This window comes from Notothenia rossii (assembly GCF_949606895.1).
Source record: "Notothenia rossii genome assembly, chromosome: 5".
In the NCBI taxonomy this organism is placed as follows: Eukaryota; Metazoa; Chordata; class Actinopteri; order Perciformes; family Nototheniidae; genus Notothenia; species Notothenia rossii.
The window spans coordinates 3,477,657-3,505,446 of record NC_136903.1 but is presented as its reverse complement, the minus strand read 5'-3'; the positions used below and the strand labels follow the sequence as shown (position 1 = coordinate 3,505,446).

The window sequence follows — 27,790 nt, the reverse complement described above, 5'->3', positions numbered from 1 at the left end:
TCTGTGCTGTTGGAGGTCCCGCTGACTACTCTTCTGCCGGGGGTCCTGCCAACCCTATGTCCCGTGTCGTTGGAGGCCCCGCCGACGATTCGTCTGCCGGGGGACCTGCCAACCCTATGTCGTGTGCCGTTGGGGGTTCTGTGGGGGTCCTGCCAGCACCATGTCCTGTCCCGTTGGGGGTCAGGACATGGAGCTAGTGAATATTTCGCTCAGTAGCTGGATGAGAGCACGGAAGTAGCAAATGTTGCAGAATTGCTTGCATACATCAGATTTATTTCAGAAGACAACTTTGTTGAGGAAATATTATTTTGCAAAGCACTGGAAAGTAGGACCACATAAAGAGACATTTTCCAAGTTTTAGATGAGTACATCATCTCAAATGGACTTGACTGGTCTTGTTGTGTGGGTGTGTGTTCAGATGGGGCAGTGGGGCTATGACAGGCAAAGAAAGCGGAGTGACAGCTTCGATCAGGCAGAAGGCCCCAAATGTGGTGGCAACGCACTGCATGCTCCATCGCGAGGCACTTGTACAGAATCATTTAAAAAAAAGAATTGCAACAGGGGGGTCCCCGCCAGAGGATAATGCTATATGGGGGTCCTTGGCATGGCAACGTTTGGGAACCCCTGCTCTAGATGATAGGAAAGGAGGTTTCAAACTTCCTTTATAACCACCTTTAGCCTAGGAACCACTGGACCTCCCTTTACGAAAAGGAGAGGAGAAAATGCTGCCCCACAATGCCTTGCGGCTGCAGCATTTGCGTCACACAACATTCGGCCGTTCGCGGAAACAACCGATTATGACCGAGAAATTATATCGTGAAAGTTACGGTGCTTATTAAGCATTTAAAAACGTATGTGGTAACTTGCCAAAGTGCTTTGTTTTGAACGTTCATCAGTATTATAATCAAAAAGAGAAATATGAACGTTAGTTTTTACTAAAATGATCAAATAAAGTCAACATTTCACTGAGCTGTGTGGGGTTTGTTCAACTTTTAAAAGATGTTTGAATGGTGATATACACAGTGATAGGTGTTAAGGACTAACGTTTATAATAAATACATTTGTATTTATTTTAAGATCTTTTCATACAATCATACGTATTGGGATCATTTGTATTAATGTGGACCGGAGGGAGAGGGTGACGAGCATAAGTTTCACTTATTTAAATTCCAACTTTGGTCATGAAGAATATGTTTCTCTGTCCACGTTCATAAAGCATAAAACAACAGCATCAGAGCACGGTGCAGAGTCTCTAGATGAGTTTACAGTAGTCCCTCGTTCTTATTAAACATCCATGTTGTAGTCCGCTGTATAGAACACTGTAGTTTCCATAGTTTCCCCACAGCAGCAGACGCACATTTATGACGTCCGCTGGCGCATCATAAACACGTCGGATAGTGAAAGTGCAGTCGGATTCTCTAAAGCACCGCAGTCTCTTCTCCTAAGTCCTTTTGAATTCTCCTATCCACTATCCCTTAACCCCGTGACGTTTCACACAGAGGTCAAGGACTAGTGGATCGGGAAAAGACGATAGGAGCTGATTTTTGGACAATTCGACTGCAACCCCAGAACCCCTTACCATCTCCCAGAGGTACGGGAAGAGCCGGTCTCCGAAATAATCCGTGGCTCCGATGGGAAGCTGAGCGGGGAGGTTATCGATGGAGCACATCAGGATCCCGTTACCCTCCACACTGCGGGACAAAAGCACCAAGAATCTTTAAAACTGTGCCGTCGAATCACAATACCCTTTAACACTGTCAGCGTTAAAGGTCACCTATTATGCAAAATCCACTTGTTCATGTCTTTTATACATCAACATGTAGCAGGTGGTGTTATTTTTGTTCTATTTGTATTTGATCTTAATATAAATAAATGTTTTATTTCATTTTTTATATCGATTTATTTTATTTTATGTGCTTATATAAATATTTATATTCTATTTTACTTATTGGATATTTTACCTGACAAGCAGAGGTTGCGCTAGACTTTTTCGCTGCCCGTCATTTTGACGGACAGGATCGTGTTATGCCGTGTTGTGCGTGCCCACCTCGCGGGAGCGCGCCACAGCGTAAAGCATAAACTCCCAGACATTTCGATGATTTGTACGGCATAGTTAGGTCTGGAAACGACATAAGGGCATAACACCGGAGCCCTGCTGCGGGGAAACTTTGGCGCTGTTCCGAGTTTGTTCTAATCCGTCAAAATCACGGACTGCTTTCAGATTTTTCCGTCATTGTCAAAAGAATTCCGTCATAGACTAAAATATATTCGGTTAACGCGACCTCTGCTGACAAGCTATGTTCATATTAAACTTATTTGATCTTTTTTTTAAATATATATTTTTATTTTTCTATATATTTATTTATACTATACTATTACCTCCTATGTTAATATGAATATAATTATTCCTCTGTAATCCATTTGATCGTTTTTCTTAAATTTCACTTATACTGTATGTTTATACAAACAATATTATTCTTTTTAATTTATTCTTTTACTTTTATTTATTTGTATTTATGAGTGAGAGTGAGAGTGAGGATCAGATTACCTTTTAAAAAGATATATATATTCATTTTAAGTTATTTTATTATAACTTCCTTTTTTCTCACTTTCTCCTTTTTAATAAAATGTTTTCCTTTTATTTAGACTGACTGGCTGCAGATCAGATCAGCTCAGTGAGAGGTATTACAGGTGGGATCAGATTACCTGTCGTGGTCCACGTGCTGGTCTGCGTCGTACATACAGAAGGGTTTATCGATGGTGGTGCACTCGTTCATGAAGCCTATGGATCCCCCGGTGTCAGCGGAGATATCGCAGATGGCCAAAAGTCTGCAGAAAGAGAGAGAGGAAACGTTTTCAGGAGGTCAGAGCGACATGCTGAATTGTCACCGTGTACACAGGAGCCCAGATAGGGAGGTGACCTCTGACCTCTGTGGAGATACAGCAGCTATACACTGTGTGCTTTCACTGAAGCACACATTCAGCTGTCAGTAAACCACATTTAGAGAGATCAAGGACATGTATTAATCTGCTACTGGTGAATAGATAAAGTCTCTGAAAGGAAAACATGTAAAATGTCTGCAAACAGCTTCCTTTTTAAGAGTCAAGTGCACAATAATGCCTTTAAGACGCAAACATAACTGGCAACGTGCTGATTTAGAGAGGACTCTTTAAAGTAAAGACACTACATACTGATATACACCTGAACATCAGCAGGAGAGGACTCTTTAAAGTAGAGACACTACATACTGATATACACCTGAACATCAGCAGGAGAGGACTCTTTAAAGTAGAGACACTACACACTGATATACACCTGAACATCAGCAGGAGAGGACTCTTTAAAGTAGAGATACTACATACTGATATACACCTGAACATCAGCAGGAGAGGACTCTTTAAAGTAGAGACACTACATACTGATATACACCTCAACATCAGCAGGAGAGGACTCTTTAAAGTAGACACTACACACTGATATACACCTGAACATCAGCAGGAGAGGACTCTTTAAAGTAGAGACACTACATACTGATATACACCTGAACATCAGCAGGAGAGGACTCTTTAAAGTAGAGACACTACATACTGATATACACCTGAACATCAGCAGGAGAGGACTCTTTAAAGTAGAGACACTACATACTGATATACACCTGAACATCAGCAGGAGAGGACTCTTTAAAGTAGAGACACTACATACTGATATACACCTGAACATCAGCAGGAGAGGACTCTTTAAAGTAGAGACACTACATACTGATATACACCTGAACATCAGCAGGAGAGGACTCTTTAAAGTAGAGACACTACATACTGATATACACCTGAACCTCAGCAGGAGAGGACTCTTTAAAGTAGAGCTTCAGTAATGATTGAGGGTTAATTAAGCTTTTAAGGCAGGGGTGGGGAACCTTTTTCCTCTCAAGGGCCATTTCAATTTTACAACATCCTTCGAGGGCCGTACAAATTATTGAACTCAACGTCTGCTTAAAAAACTCAAATCAAAGCCCATTCAATTCGCCTTTCTTTCATGCTGTGCAAAGACAAAGCAACGTCTTAATCCAGATATTTGACCATGACTCACGCATTCATGCACAGAAAGATATGGACACAAGATGTGTGCAAATGTATTTAGTTTCATATCCATGTGGACATGATTTAAGTGGGGGGGGGGGGGGGGTTTAGGGGCATGCATCACCAGGAAGATTTTTTTTAAATGTTGAAGTCAAAAGCATCAATCTGCTGCACTTTGAGAGCAACATGAAGAGATCTATGGATACATCTCTCAACACTCATATGAAACAGAACTGTAAGCAGATTTTTTTCTTTATGGATATTTTACAAATCACTCCCTTTTAAACTCTATTCTTGTTTATTAGTATTCTAGTCATATTAGTATTGTATACCAGTTTACTTTATTCTCTTGTTTTTCTATAACTATAATGATCATATAAAGACGTGCCTTTACCTCACTGGTTGGAGAAAAAGCTTCTTATATTCGTTAGCATAGCTAGCTAACCAGATGCTAATAACAACAAAGTTATTGACTGTATGATCAGTATGACAGATGAACAGATCGCCACTGGGCTTTCAACTAAAGACACAGCCACACAACAACTGCGGCATGTGTACGGCTCCTTATGGGTACTGCAATTTGTGAAGTCCCGGCCCGGAGCCGCGTTCTGGTGCTCTCCGTTAGAACTACACTCCTGTCTGACGAGACATATTCCACGTGATGACACGTTAGGCTCGTGTTGTGTTCAAGGACCCTGAACTTGGCCAGGAAAAACAAGCTTGTTTAATTATTTTGCGGTCTAGATTTCTTGAATTTTTTTCTTTTTTGCGTGTGTTTATAAATTACCTCGAGGGCCGTACCAAATGGTCTCGCGGGCCGTATACGGCCCGGAGGCCGGAGGTTCCCCACCCCTGTTTTAAGGACTAGAAAACGAATTCTTAGCAGCATTAACAGTGTCACAAGTTTCTTTTTAGTTCCCGTTTCAAGGTCCTCCCGACACAAAGCCAGGTGGAAATAACTTATTAATTAGGTTGGGTTAATCGTTAGCTATTGTTATGAATTTTCCAGGGGTTTATGATAGTGTATCTGTCCACAGTAGCTCCTGTTATCTCGCTTGTGTTTGCACATGACAAATTCAAATGTGACGACGGCCAAACCTCTTATCTCTGACTCAATGAAGGCAAACAGACTAAATGACAAACAGGAGGTGAGCCGAGGTTAGTGGAGCAAACTGAGGCTAAGCTTCAGTGAAAGATATGAAGGGTTTCTCCAGGTGAATCTTTTCGAACACAGGAGGTGATTTTCAGAATAAAAGGATGCTCTTACCACCTTTACAGCTCATGGTTCACTGACTACCTGCACACACTCGTCTGTGTTGGATATGGCGTGTGTGTGTGACATGTATCTAGTAACGTGTTTTGTTTGAATTTTATTGTTCTCTTTTATCCTTTCGTCTCTATCTACTTCAGCTGTTGATGTGTTGTGATTTTAAAAAGGTGTCCATTATCATCTGGCCGGGGACAACAGCTGGAAAGTAGCAATGTCGGCTAAAGCTGCCCCATTTACAGTGTGTTGTGACAGTTGATCAATCAAACTAAACTAAACGTACTTGTGCGGCAGGTGTGGAGCTCCCTCTGTGGCCGGAGCCGACTTCTTCAGAGGTTTGATCAACTTCTGGGCATCGATTCTTCTGAGCAGGCGGGGGGTGTGGGGGTCCCAGTAAACACCGTTAATCAGGCAGGTGGTGTAGGGCGCCACCTGTAGAACATTACATTATTATTATTACTTGTTAGACGTTTTTTAGTGTTAGAGCGACTTGCATTCCCCACAGGAGCAGTGATGTGCCTTGCCCAAGGACACAGCGGCATGCTGACCGCAGCAGGGATTGAACCAGTGCCCCCCTGATCCCCCTGATCAGCGCACTAGAATTTCATTGCCATTTCTACACGGTACCTTTGTGCATATGACACTTGAATCTTTGAATCTTAACGCACAATTAATTGCGACACAAAAAGGGAAGAAACTTAAATGCTAACTTCCTGTGCTCACCTACAAAAATCCCTCCCTCCCTCCCTGCCCCCTGTATTGATCAGATGGACGTAATAGATTGCCTCTCTTTAAGGCCCGCATGTGATGAAAGTCAACACAAAGTGAAATGAGGTCACAGCTCTGAGAAACCCTGCCACGTGTCGTCTGTTCTGTAACAGTAAACACAGTTTGTTCTGTAACAGTAAATATACAGTGAGCCGGGCAGCAGCTGTTTGGACTGAAATAGAGGAGGGGGAGGGACGGCAACAGGTGGGGTTGGGGGGGTGTTGTAACTAAAAAGGGATGAAAGGGGGGAGACCAAGCCCCCAGGTAGTGTTAATTTCGTCAGCTATTTTTTTTATTTAGTTTTAGTCTTAGTCCTGTGTTAAATTTCCTTTTTAGTTTTAGTCATATTTAGTCACCTTCATCCTGTTTTTATTTAGTCAAGTTTTAGTCGACTAAAAGTCTGAGCATTTTAGTCTTATTTTAGTCAAAGAAAACGAATTATTTTAGTCTACTTTTTGTCAATGAAAACTGTTGAGTCTTTTTTAGTCATCAGATTATATAGAACATTTCAGTCAAACTAGTCTAGCCAAAACCAATAATTTGTCATTTTATTCAAATTTATTTCACAATAAGATCTAATCTTGTCCTTATTTGATGAAAAACGCAGGTTGATAAAGAATGCAGCTTTGCAGAGAGTATCAGGTCAGGTTGTGGTGTTTTTACCAGCTGTGTTATGGCCACATTGCTTCCCTTCTGATAAAACAATCCATTCGCTTTTTCCCTCCGCCTCATGAACATGGGCTCAAATATCACATCGTTTCTTTCTCCCAAGCAGTGGTGGCTTTAGACTTTTTCGTTGTCAGTCATTTTGACGGACAGGATTGTAACATTTCCGTCATAATCCATTATTACCCGTCGAGTGCACAATTTATCACTCACTCGCGCTGACGGGGGGGGGGGGGGGGGTATTCGGTTAACGCGACCACTGCTCCCAAGCCCTGTTGTTGCCATTTTATTTTCTGTTAAATAAAGTTCGTTAGACCCAAGTCTTCCTGACAATTCACAGTGTGCCGCTGCCCGGTGTAATTCAAATGTACCGCTGCGCGCAGCACAGACACACAGCTGCTGCCCAGCGCAGCACAGGAAATGGAACTGCTGGGAGAAAAACTGACTATCAGAGATGTAACGTTATCTTTGATAATATTTCCTCTCCTCATTTTTCGTCAACGAAAGTAAAGAGAGATTTTGGCATAGTTTTTATTTAGTAAATTACATTTTCGTCTCGTCACTTTTCGTCAACGATATTGCATGATGATTTTGTTAGTTATTTTTTACTGCCGTCGGTGCCGTCTCGTCATCTTCTCGTTTTCGTCATGGAAAAAAAGGTCGTTGACGAACATATTTCGTCATAGTTTTAGTCAACGAAATTAACACTACCCCCAGGAAGTCCTCCAGACTCTGAGGAAAATATTCCTCGTGGCCAAACCGCGTTACTACAGTTTCCGTATCAGTCCGTGACGTCACTGGGCCCGGGAAACACTTTTTCCCATTCACTAACATTGGGAAAGAGACGTCTGTAAATCAGCGGATCTTTTTTTTCAACTAAATAAACGAAGAAAAGATCAGACTTTATTTATCCCAAAGGAAATTGTTGTGCTAGAGTTACAAAAATACAAAACTACCCAGCATGAACACTTGTGTAGCCTTTAATAGAATCATTAGGTCCTTAAAGTTGTATAATGCGCTAAAAGCCGAATCCAGATTTATTTTCTCTCCATTCATTCTACTGAAGAACGGGGCATGATGGCAAGAAGGGGAAACTACTGCGCTCTATGAGCTACATACGGATACTTTTGCTTTGACAGCAAGGCATGATGGGTAATCTGTGACATTTTGCTCTCGAAAATCTCAGGCCATTTTGTCCTCATGCCCCAATGAGCAGCTCTCATAGGAAAGAACGCTGTATCCAGTTCTTATTAAACATCCATGGGCAGAGATGGCAAAAGTACACACATCCTTTACTCAAGTAGAAGTACAGATACTGGTCTTTCAAAATACTCTGGTAAAAGTAGAAGTACTGACTAAACTTCTTTACTCAAGTAAAAGTAAAGAAGTATGGGCTTTGAAATGTACTTCAGTAAAAAGTACCCATAACTAGCAGCTGTTTTAAAGAGTACCTAACCTCCCTTTATATTAATAGAACAATAATGTCATTGTTAGCTAATGAATGTTTCCATGGTGACCAACGGCAACATGACAACATTTTCATTGGTCCCTCTTCTTTAGAGAAGACCAGGAAATGATGGATACACGGATCGTGTTCAAATCAATAGGCACGCAATGACTCTAAATAATAATGATCACGTCACCAAACACACATTCAGACTAAAGGAACCAGCCTGTTTGGAAAATGAGAGAAGTAGAAAGTACAGGTATTTGTGTTCAACATGTAAGAAGTAGAAAGTACAGGTATTTGTGTTCAACATGTAAGAAGTAGAAAGTACAGGTATTTGTGATAAAAATGTAAGAAGTAGAAAGTACAGTTATTTGTGATAAAAATGTAAGAAGTCAAAGTAAAAAGTCGTCAGAAAAATAAGTAGTGGAGTAAAGTACTGATACCAGAAAATGTACTTAAGCACAGTAACAAAGTGTTTTTACTCCTCTACTTCCCACCTCTGTTTAAAGGGGGGACTTACGCTGGTCCTGAAGTGCGAGGTGTAAAGCTCCGGGTGGTCCTCGTACTCCATGGGGTCGTAGAAGCCGTCGCTCTTCCTCATCAGGTGGTGATGACGACTCAGCACGGTGGCGTACACTCGGGACATTTCTGAGCGGAAAACAAGGGGGAAATCCCATTGAGTAGAATCCTTTATTCTCATTATAAAGGTACAATGAGATGAGTAGAGCTACTCCTTTTTTAGTGCCATCAAAAATACAAACAAGAGACGGACAACATGCAGGAGGAGACAACATACAAACAACAAGCATTCATAATTTAATATGAAGATAAAGTTGAAGTGCAGGAATATATCGGATTGAGTAAATACATTGGCTTTTAGTTGAGGGAAAAAATACTGTGGAAAACTTTGGGAATATTCATTTTTATATTTGTCATTCATGATGGCTAAACTGTCTCCAAAAAAAACTAAAGGGAACAGCAGAAGAAGACAGACAGACAGGAAGTAAACACTAAAGGGAATAGCAGAAGACACACAGGCAGGAAGTAAACACTAAAGGGAACGGCAAAAGAAGACAGACAGGAAGTAAACACTAAAGGGAACAGCAGAAGAAGACAGACAGGAAGTAAACACTAAAGGGAACAGCAGAAGAAGACACACAGGCAGGAAGTAAACACTAAAGGGAACAGCAGAAGAAGACAGACAGGAAGTAAACACTAAAGGGAACAGCAGAAAAAGACAGACAGGAAGTAAACACTAAAGGGAACAGCAGAGGAAGACAGGCAGTAAGTGAACACTAAAGGGAACAGCAGAAGAAAACAGGAAGTAAACACTAAAGGGAACAGCAGAAGAAAACAGGAAGTAAACACTAAAGGGAACAGCAAAAGAAGACACACAGGAAGTAAACACTAAAGGGAACAACAGAGGAATACAGGCAGGAAGTGAACACTAAAGGGAACAGCAGAAGAAAACAGGAAGTAAACACTAAAGGGAACAGCAGAAGAAGACAGACAGGAAATAAACACTAAAGGGAACAGCAGAAGAAAACAGGAAGTAAACACTAAAGGGAACAGCAGAAGAACATAAGACAGACATGAAGTAAACACTAAAGGGAACAGCAGAAGAAGACAGACAGGAAGTAAACACTAAAGGGAACAGCAGAAGAAGACAGGCAGGAAGTAAACACTAAAGGGAACAGAAGAAGACAGGCAGGAAGTAAACACTAAAGGGAACAGCAGAAGAAGACAGACAGGAAATAAACACTAAAGGGAACAGCAGAACAAGATAAGACGGACAGGAAGTAAACACTAAAGGGAACAACAGAAGAAGACAGACAGGAAGTAAACACTAAAGGGAACAGCGGAGGAAGACAGACAGGAAGTAAACACTAAAGGGAACAGCGGATGAAGAAAGACAGGAGGTAAATACTAAAGGGAACAACAGAAAAAGACGCAAAGGATGCAAACACCATTAGTTTAAATACTCTAAATCATAAAAGGAGACACTATTCAGTCCTGAGACTTCCTCTGCTTATGTTTTACCCGCCTTACGACAAAGAGAAGCGCAGGAACGTCTTACCTCCAATTTCAGAGACGTCCTTCAACTCGTGAGGCTCAACGTATTCAACAGGAAGCTCGTTAAGGATGTCCTGGGCTCCCTAAAAGGAAGAGAAGAGGATATCAAATCAAATATCTCACTGATACCGTTGGGACTGCCTAATTATCAAAGACTTTTGGAAAGCAAAGAACCAAGAACTCTGTTTTCTTGGTGATTCCAAGACTTAAAAACAAATTGTTATATCTCTTATTTAAGCAAAACATAGAATATCTGTATTCTGGAAAAACTCTCGATTGATCTTGATTTGAGAACCCTTGATTATTCAGTGGCTAAAAACCTCTCACTGTCTGGCCCGTAGAGAAATTAAGCTATGCTATAAAAGAAAATTTTGAAATCTTGTTTAAAATACGCAGAAATTCCTACATTTTTGGAAAACGAAAGAGTTTTGGACCATGTCGAATTAATACTTAAAAAAATGAGTGCTGTCAAAATTATCGCGTTAACGGTGGTAATTAATTTTTGAATGAATTGCGTTAAAATATTTAACGCATTTAACACATGCGCAGAATGGCCCGCCCCATACATCCCACCAGTGGCAGCGTCACGGTATGGCTGGGGTAGGCTACACCCATACCAAGAAATGGCTTAGCCCCACCATGAAAAATGATGTTAAAGTAAGCAAAATAAAGTCCGCCCACTCGCGCCGAGAATTGCACAGACAGCAGTTAGTAAGATTGATTTCAGTAGCCACTTGTCTGGAAACACCGAAGATTAGAAACGGTTTTGAAAACTTTTGTCACGTAGTGATCGTCTGCTCAATAGAACATCTTTGATAATGTCTTCTGGCCAATCAGAATCAAGATAACGGCATGGTGTTGTTGCAGGAAGTCCCAACGGAGAATACTTTTGCTGTAGTACAGGGGTGCACATAACTGGTACGCATGCGCGGCAACAATCTGAAAGCGTACCGTCTCTTGTGTCACAAAGCGCATTTGCGTACCGACGTACTTGTGAAGCTTTTCCAGAAGGCGGTTAGATCACCGGACGACAGAGTCGGTCTCCGTGTGCACAGACAGGGCTGCTGTTAACGTCGGTCTGTACAACGGAATTGTGCCAAAACTACGACAACCGGCTGCGGAGGGAGACTCACCCCCCCCTTCACTGGAGAACTGCGCTAAAACAGCTGATCACAACGTTCACGCTCTGTGGTCACGAAGTACTCCACTAGCCCCCCCCCGTCGACTTTCCTGAAGTACTCCCCCGTTGATAGAAATCAACACGTAATGAAATAAGACCCCACGGTTTGATGATTGATAGGTGTGTGGGCTGTCTTTCATTTTGACACACAGAACAATGTTATAATAAACATACTGTATGTTAAATGGATATATCCGCCTTCTTTCATTTATCTTTCCATTCCCACAACAATATGCATAAAGAAATGGCATATTTTGGACATAGTTTCGAATGGTGATTAATTAATTTTTAAGCTGTGATTAATCTGATTAAAAATTGTAATCGTTTGACAGCCCTAAAAAAAATGCTAAATATGATTGGATAGTATTAAGCTTCTTGTAAACAAGCTTTGCAATTTATTGTTAAGACTTTTTGATAATTTTACATTAATTAAGCATTTTTGTACATATCTTTATGTTTTTGAGTTTTCCTTTACCTATTTAAACATTTCAGAGTATTTCTTATATGTTTGGGGTGGTTAAACATGTGTGTATAGTCTTTGACTGGAAAAAACTAAACTAAAATGGCAATAATTACATTTGTCAAAACAAAAACAAAATTGTATTCTTTTGACTGTTGTACTTTTTTCAATTGTTTTTTTGTGTGTGTTAAGTTAAACCTGGCTGTACCTTAGAGACGTTTCCGGTTCCGGTGAAACAAAACGTGACGGGGCCGATGGATTTGGGCATGAGCCCCATAGAGATCTCATACCCACAATCCCTCACTGCCTGAATGGCCTGGCTGACGCTCCTGTAGTTATGAGCCATGCCGATGTGCTGAGGAAGGAGAACAGAGACAGGAGGTGATTTTAAAGTTCCCCTATCATACTGTTTTTCACCAATACATCACAGGTCTCAGATATATCCAGAACCTGTCTCTGATTGGCTGAAACACCAAACAGATCATTGCAGCATTACCCATAATCCCCTCTGTTTCAGCCTTGTTTCCAAAGTGCTGATTCTCTGTCTGTTACTTTAGATGAAAACAAGGAGCCCCTCCCCACGCCCCTCTGAGAGACATTTGGTTACAAAGAACACAATGGTGCTCTAGGAGGAGATTCAGGTAATAAGGGGGGGGGGAGGGGGTTACCTTGGTTGCTGATTGGCTAATGGTTACACAAGACAAAACATCGTTATGACATCATCAAGTGGCCAAAATCTGATCAGCTCATTTTCAGACAGGTTTTTATAGAAATGGATCAGGACAAAAACACACAGAGGGGACACATGTTGATGTAGAAGAGACATGAAGAAGAGGGGACACATGTTGATGTAGAAGAGACATGAAGAAGAGGGGACACATGTTGATGTAGAAGAGACATGGAGAAGAGGGGACACATGTTGATGTAGAAGAGACATGAAGAAGAGGGGACACATGTTGATGTAGAAGAGACATGAAGAAGAGGGGACACATGTTGATGTAGAAGAGACATGAAGAAGAGGGGACACATGTTGATGTAGAAGAGACATGAAGAAGAGGGGACACTAGTTGATGTAGAAGAGACATGGAGAAGAGGGGACACATGTTGATGTAGAAGAGACATGAAGAAGAGGGGACACATGTTGATGTAGAAGAGACATGGAGAAGAGGGGACACATGTTGATGTAGAAGAGACATGGAGAAGAGGGGACACATGTTGATGTAGAAGAGACATGAAGAAGAGGGGACACATGCTGATGTAGAAGAGACATGAAGAAGAGGGGACACATGTTGATGTAGAAGAGACATGGAGAAGAGGGGACACATGTTGATGTAGAAGAGACATGGAGAAGAGGGGACACATGTTGATGTAGAAGAGACATGGAGAAGAGGGGACACATGTTGATGTAGAAGAGACATGAAGAAGAGGGGACACATGTTGATGTAGAAGAGACATGAAGAAGAGGGGACACTAGTTGATGTAGAAGAGACATGAAGAAGAGGGGACACATGTTGATGTAGAAGAGACATGAAGAAGAGGGGACACATGTTGATGTAAAGGAGACATGAAGAAGAGGGGACACATGTTGATGTAAAGGAGACATGAAGAAGAGGGGACACATGTTGATGTAGAAGAGACATGAAGAAGAGGGGACACATGCTGATGTAAAGGAGACATGAAGAAGAGGGGACACATGTTGATGTAGAAGAGACATGAAGAAGAGGGGACACATGTTGATGTAGAAGAGACATGAAGAAGAGGGGACACATGTTGATGTAGAAGAGACATGAAGAAGAGGGGACACATGCTGATGTAAAGGAGACATGAAGAAGAGGGGACACATGTTGATGTAGAAGAGACATGAAGAAGAGGGGACACATGTTGATGTAGAAGAGACATGAAGAAGAGGGGACACATGTTGATGTAAAGGAGACATGAAGAAGAGGGGACACATGTTGATGTAGAAGAGACATGAAGAAGAGGGGACACATGTTGATGTAGAAGAGACATGAAGAAGAGGGGACACATGCTGATGTAAAGGAGACATGAAGAAGAGGGGACACATGTTGATGTAGAAGAGACATGAAGAAGAGGGGACACATGTTGATGTAGAAGAGACATGAAGAAGAGGGGACACATGTTGATGTAGAAGAGACATGGAGAAGAGGGGACACATGTTGATGTAGAAGAGACATGAAGAAGAGGATGTTGCGTAATAGGTGACCTTTAAGTACCCGATGACTGTTTTCTTACCAGGAAGGGAGTGTGGTGCCCGAGAGCCAGGAAGCGAAGCCCCAAACCGTGCAAAATGTTTATCATTCCTAAAAGGAAAAACAGATTCATTCTGATTAAATACTACTGACCTTCATTTAGGAACATTCAACCATAATTCCATTTCTTGCAGCATGCCTATGTTTGACTCGTTTGAGGAATACTCACAAAAACTAATAATATGAATTAATATGAATATGAACTAATAATATGAATACTCACAAAAACAATATTTTTTAGTGGAGTGAACGACCCTGCATGACCTTGAAACTTCTTGCATGCCTCCACGGTGACAAACAAACTCAATATCGAATACAAAACAGTCTCTGTTTACTTCCATTTATCAAGGTTTTTCACACATTTCTTATTCTTAGTTCACCTTTGAGGCATGTGAGAAAAACAAAGTGTCTTCCAGAGTAACACGGGTGAGTTATTAATACATCAATTAGATGAGTTTTTTAAATTATTTTTAAACTCCTATGTTTATATTTCTCTTATTCCTGCATCTGTCTTTCTTTCTCGTTAAGAGTTTATTTTTCATTACATTACATGTTAGATGCTTTTATTCAAAGCCACTTACATTCTCAACACTGTGGACAATCCCCACAGGAGCAATTTGGGGCGAAGTGTCTCAGGGACACAACGACATGCTGACTGCAGTGGGGTTTGAACCTGTGACCCCCTGATCCGAACACCAACGCACAACCCACTGTGCCACACGCCTCAACCCACTGTGTGTTAATGAGGTCTAACAAAACTGCAATAATCACACCTAGGAGATATCACCTCTCAATATGAACCAGTTGCTTCTTCACCACACAGTGTTCAGCTGTATTTACAATGTCTCAAAGTGAATATCAAGATACAAGAATGTGTGGCTGGAAATTTAGCATTTTACAAAAGCTTTTAGAAAAATGTTCTACTTGAATTTGTTTTTTTACTTTTATTCTTAACAGGTCAAAGCTGAGCAAGAAGAAGAAAAAGGTGTTTTTGATTCAGCAGTTAGTCATTATGTCGAAGTGGATTCCAGTAAATCTTAAAACAGAGAGCTGGCTCAACATGTTCAGGTACTGATTGTATCTGCAGCGTTAGTTTCAACAACAGCTGCTTCTGCCAAAACTCTTTCACAACAAGAAATCACTATAGGAAATTAAATATATTCATACCTGCCACGCCGGCCCACTGACCGAACGCTACGATCCGGAAACCGTTAGTATCGACCATCTTCTCGTAGTCGATCAGACGAACCTCCTGAGAAGACAACGTTTTGAGTTTTTTGTAGAAGGAGAGACAGAGATAAAAAACAATATCGGCATTTTCGGTTTCAGTAAAAAAGATATCGCACATTATTGTTAGAGCCAGTATTTAGTTTTCTAAGAAAGGCCACCTAATTGTGACGTCTGTAGTCAACCAGAGTATAAAAGACTACAATTCCCACGGTGCCACATCTAAAGTGACAGTCATGGGCAACCTGCTAGAAAGACGTCGTCGAGGAACCGTTTTTAACCGTCCAAACCCTTTAAGTTATTAAGTTATAAAAGAATTATCAAGAAATAAATAAAACCTAAGTTGTTTGTTATTTTATTTGAGTTCTGCCTCTTTGTTTTGAATATCGTAAAGGCCTCTTTTCTTTGTGGCGTGTACAAGTTATTTTATTTTGAGCAAACACATCGCATAACATCGTCCAAACCATCGGAGAACAAGCAACTCTTCAACTGTACGTAATATAAAGGAAGAAAACGAGTTAAAAATGTCAGTTTAAGGCGTCTAGTGGCTTGATTGATAAAACACGGAAGGAAGCCACGACAATTATTCTAAAGACAGAAGCAGGTGGCTTTTTTAAAATCCCACATTCAAAGCTTTTATTGAGATGTTCGAATAAAGCTTCTAGAAAGCTATAGTCAGGCTTCATACACTTTTTCACCAATGACTTCTCCAGGACCTTTACCTAATTTTCCGTGACCAAAGAAATGACTCTTTCTCAGCGGTACCACAGAAAATTGTTTATTTTAACACGGAACAGGAAATAATAATAATCTAAAACAAATCAAATAGGCTTACTAGCTTCTACACGCTAAAGCAACTAAAATCTCTCACCAGCAAAATACCTCGACAGTTAAATGCCATTTTATGTTTTCATTTTCATTACTATACAGTATTTATTATCTTTAGTTAAATTTCCATAACTTTCCAAAACTTTGGGAAAAATATCGTTTTCCAGGACCTGGAATTTGCCTTGTTTTTTAATTTCCATGACTATTCCAGGTTTTTAATGACCGTAAGAACCCTGTATAGTATGAGTCGTGTGACCCTGATCTCGTTTATAAGATATGTAAATTATCTCGAGAACATGACGTCCGTACACAAGATGTCTCCACGGACGTAAACAACAACGTGACGTCGGAGCTCCGTAAAAACAAAGTGGTCTCTGCCGTCTGACGCTCTCATATTTCTGGAGTAATTACCGTAATTTTCGGACTATAAGGCGCACCTGAATATAAGCCGCAGCAGCGGCATACCACTCTCGGTTCCACTTTTACTTTTGCGCACTACCTGTCTCACTCTTTTCCGGCCTCCAGCTTTTCCTGCTGGAACCCGCTGCTTAAAGGTGGGGGTCCGCGGACCGGCCATAGATCCCATAGAGTTAAAGGTGTTAGCCGTTAGCTGTAAAAATCCATAGATTAGCCGCACCGTTATATAAACCGCAGCGTCGAAAAATAGGGAAAAAGGCGCGGCTTATAGTCCGAAAATTACGGTACACCGTTTCGGAGGAACAGAAATATTGTTTTCTGGGATCACTTTTTATGGGGAAAATCTGCATTTTAGTATGAGGCCACACGCCGTGAGTAAGAGGGCGCAAAACCCTGGTCATCGTCATATTTTCATCACGTTAAAAGTCGACCTCAAACCCAATCCTCCGTTTAATTCAAGTGATTAATTTGCCTCCAAACTGGCGGTTTCATTGACTTGTAGAGGCGTCTTGAGGGCAAAGTGAGCGCAGAAACGTAATTAAGTTTATTTTAATACGACTTTAGTTATGTATTCCATTAGTGTAAGAGCCACTTTAAAACTGTTTTTGACTACAGGGAAAAGGGATGTTGTTAAAAAGGCTAAACGCCAACATTGGATTAAAGCAAGGTAATTTCTTTAGATAAAAGCCTGTTTTGAATTTCAGAAATGAATTATTTTTAATAAATGTTGACTGTTGGGCTGCACAACGCTCTGGAGTCATTAAAGATATGGATCACACAAGCTTAAAACAACGAAGGTACCACCAGGATGTAATTCTACTAATAATAATAATAATAATAATAATAATAATAATAATATAACACTTGTGTTTTTATGCAACTGTGCAGAAACACAGATACATTCATTTGTTGTGAATGCAGCTTCGAGCATTTTCACCATTCGATTTAGCCCTTATAAAGACTCAACATGTAATAAATGCATTAGTCTTTTATTTGGCTCACATTAAATCTATATCTATGGCTTTGCATTGAGCTCATTATCAACATACTCAGCTGTGATTGGTCCACTGCTGTGTTTTTTTTTTCTGCACCTCAACAGGAAAGGCTCCATTGTGCAACACAACATTTGCATTTTCTTAACTCTCTCATGTTGACACTTTAAATCTCTATTATTCTTCACTCTTGTTGCTTCATGTATTCCTGTATCAACAACGTTAACAGTCTGCTAATTGTTTTGACATTTAAATGAGGAAACACAACCCAGGTTTTCCGTAATAATGGTTTGGAGTTACGCAAAACGTGATTTTCCCCCACAAGATGTCTTCTGCTGAGAGCATCAGGAACTGAATCTGGCAGAAACCAGACGCTAAAGTGTCTGAATACTTTTGTTTCAACCAGAGACACTACATACTGATATACTCCTGAACATCAGCAGGAGAGGACTCTTTAAAGTAGAGACACTACATACTGATATACACCTGAACATCAGCAGGAGAGGACTCTTTAAAGTAGAGACACTACATACTGATATACACCTGAACATCAGCAGGAGAGGACTCTTTAAAGTAGAGACACTACATACTGATATACACCTGAACATCAGCAGGAGAGGACTCTTTAAAGTAGAGACACTACATACTGATATACACCTGAACATCAGCAGGAGAGGACTCTTTAAAGTAGAGACACTACATACTGATATACACCTGAACATCAGCAGGAGAGGACTCTTTAAAGTAGAGACACTACATACTGATATACACCTCAACATCAGCAGGAGAGGACTCTTTAAAGTAGAGACACTACATACTGATATACACCTGAACATCAGCAGGAGAGGACTCTTTAAAGTAGAGACACTACATACTGATATACACCTGAACATCAGCAGGAGAGGACTCTTTAAAGTAGAGACACTACATACTGATATACTCCTGAACATCAGCAGGAGAAGACTCTTTAAAGTAGAGACACATACTGATATACACCTGAACATCAGCAGGAGAGGACTCTTTAAAGTAGAGACACTACATACTGATATACACATGAACATAAGCAGGAGAGGACTCTTTAAAGTAGAGACACTACATACTGATATACACCTGAACATCAGCAGGAGAGGACTCTTTAAAGTAGAGACACTACATACTGATATACACCTGAACATCAGCAGGAGAGGACTCTTTAAAGTAGAGACACTACATACTGATATACACCTGAACATCAGCAGGAGAGGACTCTTTAAAGTAGAGAAACTACATACTGATATACACCTGAACATCAGCAGGAGAGGACTCTTTAAAGTAGAGACACTACATACTGATATACACCTGAACATCAGCAGGAGAGGACTCTTTAAAGTAGAGAAACTACATACTGATATACACCTGAACATCAGCAGGAGAGGACTCTTTAAAGTAGAGACACTACATACTGATATACACCTGAACATCAGCAGGAGAGGACTCTTTAAAGTAGAGACACTACATACTGATATACACCTGAACATCAGCAGGAGAGGACTCTTTAAAGTAGAGACACTACATACTGATATACACCTGGACATCAGCAGGAGAGGACTCTTTAAAGTAGAGACACTACATACTGATATACACCTGAACATCAGCAGGAGAGGACTCTTTAAAGTAGAGACACTACATACTGATATACACCTGAACATCAGCAGGAGAGGACTCTTTAAAGTAGAGACACTACATACTGATATACACCTGAACATCAGCAGGAGAGGACTCTTTAAAGTAGAGATACTACATACTGATATACACCTGAACATCAGCAGGAGAGGACTCTTTAAAGTAGAGACACTACATACTGATATACACCTGAACATCAGCAGGAGAGGACTCTTTAAAGTAGAGACACTACATACTGATATACACCTGAACATCAGCAGGAGAGGACTCTTTAAAGTAGAGACACTACATACTGATATACACCTGAACATCAGCAGGAGAGGACTCTTTAAAGTAGAGATACTACATACTGATATACACCTGAACATTAGCAGGAGAGGACTCTTTAAAGTAGAGACACTACATACTGATATACACCTGAACATCAGCAGGAGAGGACTCTTTAAAGTAGAGACACTACATACTGATATACACCTGAACATCAGCAGGAGAGGACTCTTTAAAGTAGAGACACTACATACTGATATACACCTGAACATCAGCAGGAGAGGACTCTTTAAAGTAGAGACACTACATACTGATATACACCTGAACATCAGCAGGAGAGGACTCTTTAAAGTAGAGATACTACATACTGATATACACCTGAACATTAGCAGGAGAGGACTCTTTAAAGTAGAGACACTACATACTGATATACACCTGAACATCAGCAGGAGAGGACTCTTTAAAGTAGAGACACTACATACTGATACACACCTGAACATCAGCAGGAGAGGACTCTTTAAAGTAGAGACACTACATACTGATATACACCTGAACACCAGCAGGAGAGGACTCTTTAAATGTCAGGAGGAACCAGGCTTCCGTAATAATGGAATGGAGTTACGCAAAACATGATTTTCCCAGAGGAACTAAATCAGACAGAAACTAGCTGCTAGAAATGAACATAAGTTTGTTTCGACCATTCTGGATACTTTTGTCTATGTTATATATTTTTTGATGTAGAGAATTAACAACATACAAGGTAATTTAACTCAAAAAAGATTAAAAAAAACTTGACTTTAAATGTACCATATATAATATCCGACAATAAGCAAAATTCTCATCAATGTAGTGCAAACTGAAAGCATATTATAATAAAAACACCCTGTTGTCCCATAATTTGACCTATAGCTGAAATGGGGCAGTATCATAAAGTATTTAGGATACAGTATATATAAAAGCAGTAACATAGGACTAGAAAAAGTGACAAAGTTGAGAGAAGTAGTGCAAAACCTCCCCAAAAGATAGACTGTAAAGTAAAAATTAACAAATAATCGTTTGGAGACCTTTTTCTTGATGTTTGGAGACCCTTTTCTGGATGTTTGGAGACCCTTTTTCTGGATGTTTGGAGACCCTTGTTCTAGATGTTTGGAGACCCTTGTTCTAGATGTTTGGAGACCCTTGTTCTGGATGTTTGGAGACCCTTTTTCTGGATGTTAGGAGACTCTTGTTCTGGATGTTTGTAGACCCTTGTTCTAGATGTTTGGAGACACTTTTCTGGATGTTTGTAGACCCTCTTTCTGGATGTTTGGAGACCCTTTTTCTGGATGTTTGGAGACCCTTGTTCTAGATGTTTGGAGACCCTTGTTCTGGATGTTTGGAGACCCTTGTTCTAGATGTTTGGAGACCCTTTTTCTGGATGTTTGGAGACCCTTGTTCTAGATGTTTGGAGACCCTTGTTCTAGATGTTTGGAGACCCTTGTTCTGGATGTTTGGAGACCCTTTTTCTGGATGTTAGGAGACCCTTGTTCTGGATGTTTGTAGACCCTTGTTCTAGATGTTTGGAGACACTTTTCTGGATGTTTGTAGACCCTCTTTCTGGATGTTTGGAGACCCTTTTTCTGGATGTTTGGAGACCCTTGTTCTAGATGTTTGGAGACCCTTGTTCTGGATGTTTGGAGACCCTTGTTCTAGATGTTTGGAGACCCTTTTTCTGGATGTTTGGAGACCCTTGTTCTAGATGTTTGGAGACCCTTGTTCTAGATGTTTGGAGACCCTTGTTCTGGATGTTTGGAGACCCTTTTTCTGGATGTTAGGAGACCCTTGTTCTGGATGTTTGTAGACCCTTGTTCTAGATGTTTGGAGACACTTTTCTGGATGTTTGTAGACCCTCTTTCTGGATGTTTGGAGACCCTTTTCTAGATGTTTGGAGACACTTGTTCTAGATGTTTGGAGACCCTTTTTCTGGATGTTTGGAGACCCTTTTTCTGGATGTTTGGAGACACTTGTTCTAGATGTTTGGAGACCCTTGTTCTAGATGTTTGGAGACCCTTTTTCTGGATGTTTGGAGACCCTTGTTCTAGATGTTTGGAGACCCTTGTTCTAGATGTTTGGAGACCCTTGTTCTGGATGTTTGGAGACCCTTGTTCTGGATGTTAGGAGACTCTTGTTCTGGATGTTTGTAGACCCTTGTTCTAGATGTTTGGAGACTCTTGTTCTGGATGTTAGGAGACTCTTGTTCTGGATGTTTGTAGACTCTTGTTCTGGATGTTTGTAGACCCTTGTTCTAGATGTTTGTAGACCCTTGTTCTGGATGTTTGGAGACCCTTGTTCTGGATGTTAGGAGACTCTTGTTCTGGATGTTTGTAGACTCTTGTTCTGGATGTTTGTAGACCCTTGTTCTAGATGTTTGGAGACACTTTTCTGGATGTTTGTAGACCCTCTTTCTGGATGTTTGTAGACCCTCTTTCTAGATGTTTGGAGACCCTTGTTCTAGATGTTTGGAGACCCTTTTTCTGGATGTTTGTAGACCCTTGTTCTAGATGTTTGGAGGCCCTTGTTCTAGATGTTTGTAGACCCTTGTTCTAGATGTTTGGAGACCCTTTTCTGGATGTTTGGAGACCCTTTTTCTGGATGTTTGGAGACCCTCTTTCTGGATGTTTGGAGACCCTTTTTCTGGATGTTTGTAGACCCTTGTTCTAGATGTTTGGAGGCCCTTGTTCTAGATGTTTGTAGACCCTTGTTCTAGATGTTTGGAGACCCTTTTCTGGATGTTTGGAGACCCTTTTTCTAGATGTTTGGAGACCCTTGTTCTAGATGTTTGGAGACCTTTGTTCTAGATGTTTGGAGACACTTTTCTGGATGTTAGGAGACCCTTGTTCTAGATGTTTGGAGACCCTTGTTCTAGATGTTTGGAGACCCTTGTTCTAGATGTTTGGAGACCCTTGTTCTAGATGTTTGGAGACCTTTGTTCTAGATGTTTGGAGACACTTTTCTGGATGTTTGGAGACCCTCACCTTGCTCAGCAGGTCCTCCAGCAGCCCCATGTTGGCCTCCTGAGCTTTGATGGTGTGGGAGAAGAAAGCGTACGTCTTCCTGGGGATAATCTTCTCCTCGGGGGGTCGTTTCACCCCGATGATCAGAGACGCCTCGGAAAGATCCTCCTGCACCACGGCACCCGCCCTCAAGTAGTACTGGAAACAAAGAAAGGGTAAAAAACAAGCTCCAAGAAGCACTCAAACGTATATACAGTTGCATTTAAGACAATTAAATAAACTAAAAGTGATAATTTGATGCACAGGGGGAAACGTTAGAGCATAAATCAGTATTTAAATGAAATTAAAAACAAATGGAATGATATATAAAAGGAGAATGGAGGCCGACAGATCACCTATTTCCTCAAAGTAGATGAAATTTTATTTTTGTAAAGCACTTTGAATTGCCTTGTGTTGAAAGGTGCTATATAAATAAGCCTGCATTGCCTTCAAAATGTGTAATATATTAAAATAAATAATTAATGGTAAGTTATATACTCCTAACTCCATAGTAATATAGCAAACTGAACCAGGTGTCATTTTAAAGGACGTTGCCTCCGTGTTTCTGCTCACCTTCTCGTGGATAGAGTATCATAATTCTCACCTTCTCGTGTATTGCTCTCCGATTGGACGGCTGCAGCAGCACTTTGACTCCGGCGTTGGTCAGCTCTTTGACGTGTTTCGGTGCGAGCGGCGCCCTCCTCTCCCAGGGGTTGATGTCCTCGCGGCGGATAGCCATGACGGCTCGATGGTGATCATATCTGCGCTGAACTGAGAGGCAATGGCGCGACCTCTGACCTCCGTGACTAAGGAGTCTGAACATGGCTTCACAATTGGGGCGACAATTAGTCCAACAGAAACAGCCCCTCAAATATAGAGGTATCCTTTTTTTCTTTGCATTACATTAGAAAACATTTTGTCACAGCAGCATGTAAACGAGGCATTAAAAAATGCTTTAAAATAAATATAAACAGTAAATATGTTCATATCAAAAGTGAGGGATATATATCTATAGAGTATCCTTATCAAATAAACTCTATAAATACACAGAATAATTTAGTATTCATAGTAAAAGACCAACCTAAACTACTATGAACATGTGTTATAGGATACTTCTGGAATGGATATAAAAAACTTGATAGACCTTTTTTTTCTGAAACACAAACAATTCATTTTAAAACCGAAATCTGCAAATAAATTAAAAAAACTAAAATAGTTATTAGTCGCAGCCCTTTGACACACACTGACTTGCATAAACAATTACACAAAGCTAATAAAGATAATATCATAAAACAACAGCTCGGAGAGGTTTCTTTGCACCGTGCATTGTTGCACGTCTGACAAAACAGAGTGGGAATAAAGCCTGACAGTCAGGATGAAATATGACTCAGAGGTCAGAGGTCGAGTACAGTTTGCTGCTGGGAGAGAGCTGGGTCATTCTACAGAAAAGGTGGAAGTACTGTCACTTACTTTTGCAGACACCAAAATACATGACGTTGACCTAATACTCACATTCATTATATATGTTGAATAAATGCAGATTGTCTTTGCAATGGTACTAAATAAAACAAATTTTAAAATTGTTTTATACATAAATTGCAATTTATTTAAAATGCAAAGTTCAAGGAACTGCCTTCTCACTTTGATCATACATGGAAGTGGAGCCTATAGTTTTCATTTAAAATATTTTTTTTTCAATAAATAAATCTCATTCATATTTACATAACATTACATACATTAACTATAACACTGAAATGGTAAAAAAAAAAACGCTAATTATTAATAATATCCAATGAATGTCAGTCACCCAAAATACGTCATTGGTGTTACTGCTACACAAAACGCTTTTATTTTGAAGGAATGTACTGTCTCTGAAGTGCCTCCTGTAACAAGAGATCATTTGAGGCAGTGCAGTGGACAAAGACATAAGGACAGTCAGATACTTCTTACTTTGTTTGTTAAAGGTGTCATTTTATCTTCAAATTGTACGTGCGTCTTTCAAGTCTGTCATTAGTGTTACTCATTGCATAGCCCTAGGGGTGAACATTTGAATGGGAACATGTATTGTATTGAAGAGTTAAACGATTTTGATATTGACTGGAGCCATATTTGGTCTGACACAAATTGTCACTGGTGTTACTCTTCTCCCTGGTAACACGTAACACCAGTGACGTTCCTATGTAATGTATAAAAAGAATACAAATAATTTAAGCTCTACTTGTTGTGGATTCATCAAGTTAAGAGTTAGTTATTGCTATTTAACAGGTTTTTAGATGTGTTTAGAAGGAATATATTTCAGCAGATTTGTATCACCCAGATTCCACCTTTTTTCTAGAATGACTCAGCTGCTGCAGGACAGGTGGTGTTCAAGGACCAGAGAAACAACGAAACAGAAAATACAACACACTAGTTCAACTGCTGAGGACATACAACACACCATGAAGGGTTTAAAGACATGAGCAGCACATGCACAACAATACATAACCAGGTGTTTAGGATAAAGGCAAAGAGAAACACTCCTCCTAATTGGCACATATTTCTGAATATATTTCCTGCACATACCTTCACTTTAAAATACAACACACTTCAGTTTGTCATATATTCATTGTACCGAGTGTTTTGGTATATTCTGTATATTTAAATTTGATATAAAAATGTATCTTTATGTCTTTTTAATGCTAAAGGTTTGACCTTCTCTTACAACTTATATTGGTATGTTGATTATGTTAGCACCATCATAGCATCAAAGCTAATTCCTTGTAAACGTAGCTGTCAATAAACTTGATTCTGATTTATCCAGTTAATAACATCTTATTGTGAATTTGTGTAAAAGGTGCTCAGTGTAATACAGAGTGCCATTTTTGATATTGATACGACTCTGATAACTGTGCGTTAAATATAAGAGTTCAGTTAGCATTTGGTTAGCATAGCTTAGCACATATAGCTTCCCTGTGTAAATGATTGTTTTAACACTGGTTTGGTTATAGATTAAACCCCTGAGATGTTAATAGGTGGTTACAGCGGTTCAGGGTTACAAAGGGTGGGAATGTTAGCGAAGTAGTTTAAATCAATTTAAAAACAGTAGACATTTCAACCTGAATGAATTTGGCTAATTATTGATTATTGTTGTCTGCTCTATTTTATTCCCATTTCCACCTTGATTACTCCCAGAATATTGAGGTACTTTCAATGTTTTACCTTTAGTAGTTTCTACTCCACTACAGTTCAGAGGTACATGGTGTACTTCTACTCCACTACATGTATTTAATCCCTTTAGTTACTTTACAGATGTGGATGAATGATGTGAAATATAATCAAGTGTTAAATCAGACTTTAGTTCCACCTGGAGTAAATCCACCAGCTACCCTGCAGTATACAAAGTCATTCAAACTAGCTGCACCTTTACCAGCTTTGAGAACACTTTCATGATCAATCATTATAAAACATATCATATCTATTATTCTGAAATGGACCAATCTGCACAATGACTACTTTTACTGTTTCTACTTTTACTATATTTTGATGAGAATACTTTTCTACTTTTACCTGAGGAACATTTTTGAATGCAGGACTTTTACTGAAACAGAGTATTCCTACACTCTGGTACTTCTACTTTTACTCAAGTACAAGATCTGAGTACTTCTATTTTTACACAAGTAACAGATCCGAGTACTTCTACTTTTACATATGTAACAGACCTGAGTACTTCTACTTTTACATAAGTAACAGATCTGAGTACTTCTACTTTTACTCAAGGACAAGATGTCAGTACTTCTACTTTTACTCAAGTTTAAGACCTGAGTACTTCTACTTTTACTTAAGTAACAGATCGGAGTACTTCAACTTTTACTTAAGTAACAGATCGGAGTACTTCAACTTTTACTTAAGTAACAGATCGGAGTACTTCTACTTAAGTAACAGACCTGAGTACTTCTACTTAAGTAACAGACCTGAGTACTTCTACTTTTACTTAAGTAATAAACCTGAGTACTTCAACTTTTACTTAAGTAACAGACCTGAGTACTTCTACTTAAGTAACAGACCTGAGTACTTCTACTTTTACTTAAGTAATAAACCTGAGTACTTCAACTTTTACTTAAGTAACAGATCGGAGTACTTCTACTTAAGTAACAGATCGGAGTACTTCTTCCCTCTCTGCACAGACCTCATTTTGGGAACCAGTGGAAACCCACTATGTTTGCCAAACACTTTAAAACAATAATATAATCACTGCATCTGAGCCTTGTCTAGTATTAACAGCCACTGTGTTAATATCAGTGCTACAGGGCGATATGTACATGTTATATAAACAATGAACTCACAGTCAAGTAAAAGCCAGCACTCCCTCAGAAAGGTGATTTAAATGGGTAACAGTGAATGGAGTTTGGGGCAGCTTTAACCTCCAGCTGCAGACTCTTAGGTCAGATCCTGGATCAGATCCAACACTTCAACACGCCCTCATGTTTACACAATAAATAAAAGTACCGATACTTGGATCGGTCAACGGCTGCATGTGGAGAAGCGTCCGGGTCAAACTCACCTTTTTTGGCCGGGCTTCAGTTCACCACGCCGGCTCCTTCAGAGGGAAAGTGAGGAAGGAGCTCCAGGGAGTCACGCAGAGGTGATCCTTCCGCACGGTAAACTAATCCTTTTCCGGGCAGACTTTCAAAATAAAACCAAACAGAAACGTTACATCTAATTACAGATTATGATAAGACATTTTACGAGAAGAAAAGCTTTCATTAAGAAGTTTTAAAGGTGGCTGATTCACGTTTAAATCAAAGCTTATTTATATTGCCCAATATCACAACGTGGTTTGTCTCAGTGGGCTTTACAGATTAACAAACATGAATCACGGTGCTGAAAGATACATGCAATGACAAGAACAATGGACAAAGCAGAGTGTAAAATACACATACAAAACATTAAATGAGATACAGTAAACACAAAAGACAACAACAACATTAAAACTGTAGGACTCAGGAGGATGAGAGGTTAAAACAACTTTAACTTTATGCTGTAAGACTTCAGCACAAGTACTACCTCATACTTTAACATATTAATTTTTCATATTTGCTTTTGAACACTTTTACATTTCATACTACGTCTCTTGCCCGGAGGTGGAAGAACTTAAGAAGTACTCAGATCTTGTAC

The 27,790-nt window shown here is 39.9% G+C and overlaps 1 protein-coding gene across 1 annotated transcript; it reads right to left on the bottom strand.

The window, feature by feature from the left end:
- Nucleotides 1-180: 180 nt before the first annotated feature.
- aass (aminoadipate-semialdehyde synthase) lies at nt 181-27,325 on the bottom strand (the record flags this gene model as incomplete). The annotated part of the gene is made up of 12 exons (XM_079684558.1): nt 27,177-27,325; nt 23,241-23,461; nt 22,619-22,795; nt 15,379-15,463; nt 14,195-14,262; nt 12,150-12,296; nt 10,306-10,384; nt 8,749-8,876; nt 5,628-5,776; nt 2,707-2,829; nt 1,580-1,691; nt 181-216 (listed from the first exon to the last, which is right to left on the bottom strand). Exons 2-12 carry the CDS (start codon nt 23,457-23,459, stop codon nt 181-183), a joined length of 1,323 nt encoding a protein of 440 aa, XP_079540684.1. The 5' UTR covers nt 23,460-23,461; nt 27,177-27,325.
- Nucleotides 27,326-27,790: the final 465 nt, after the last annotated feature.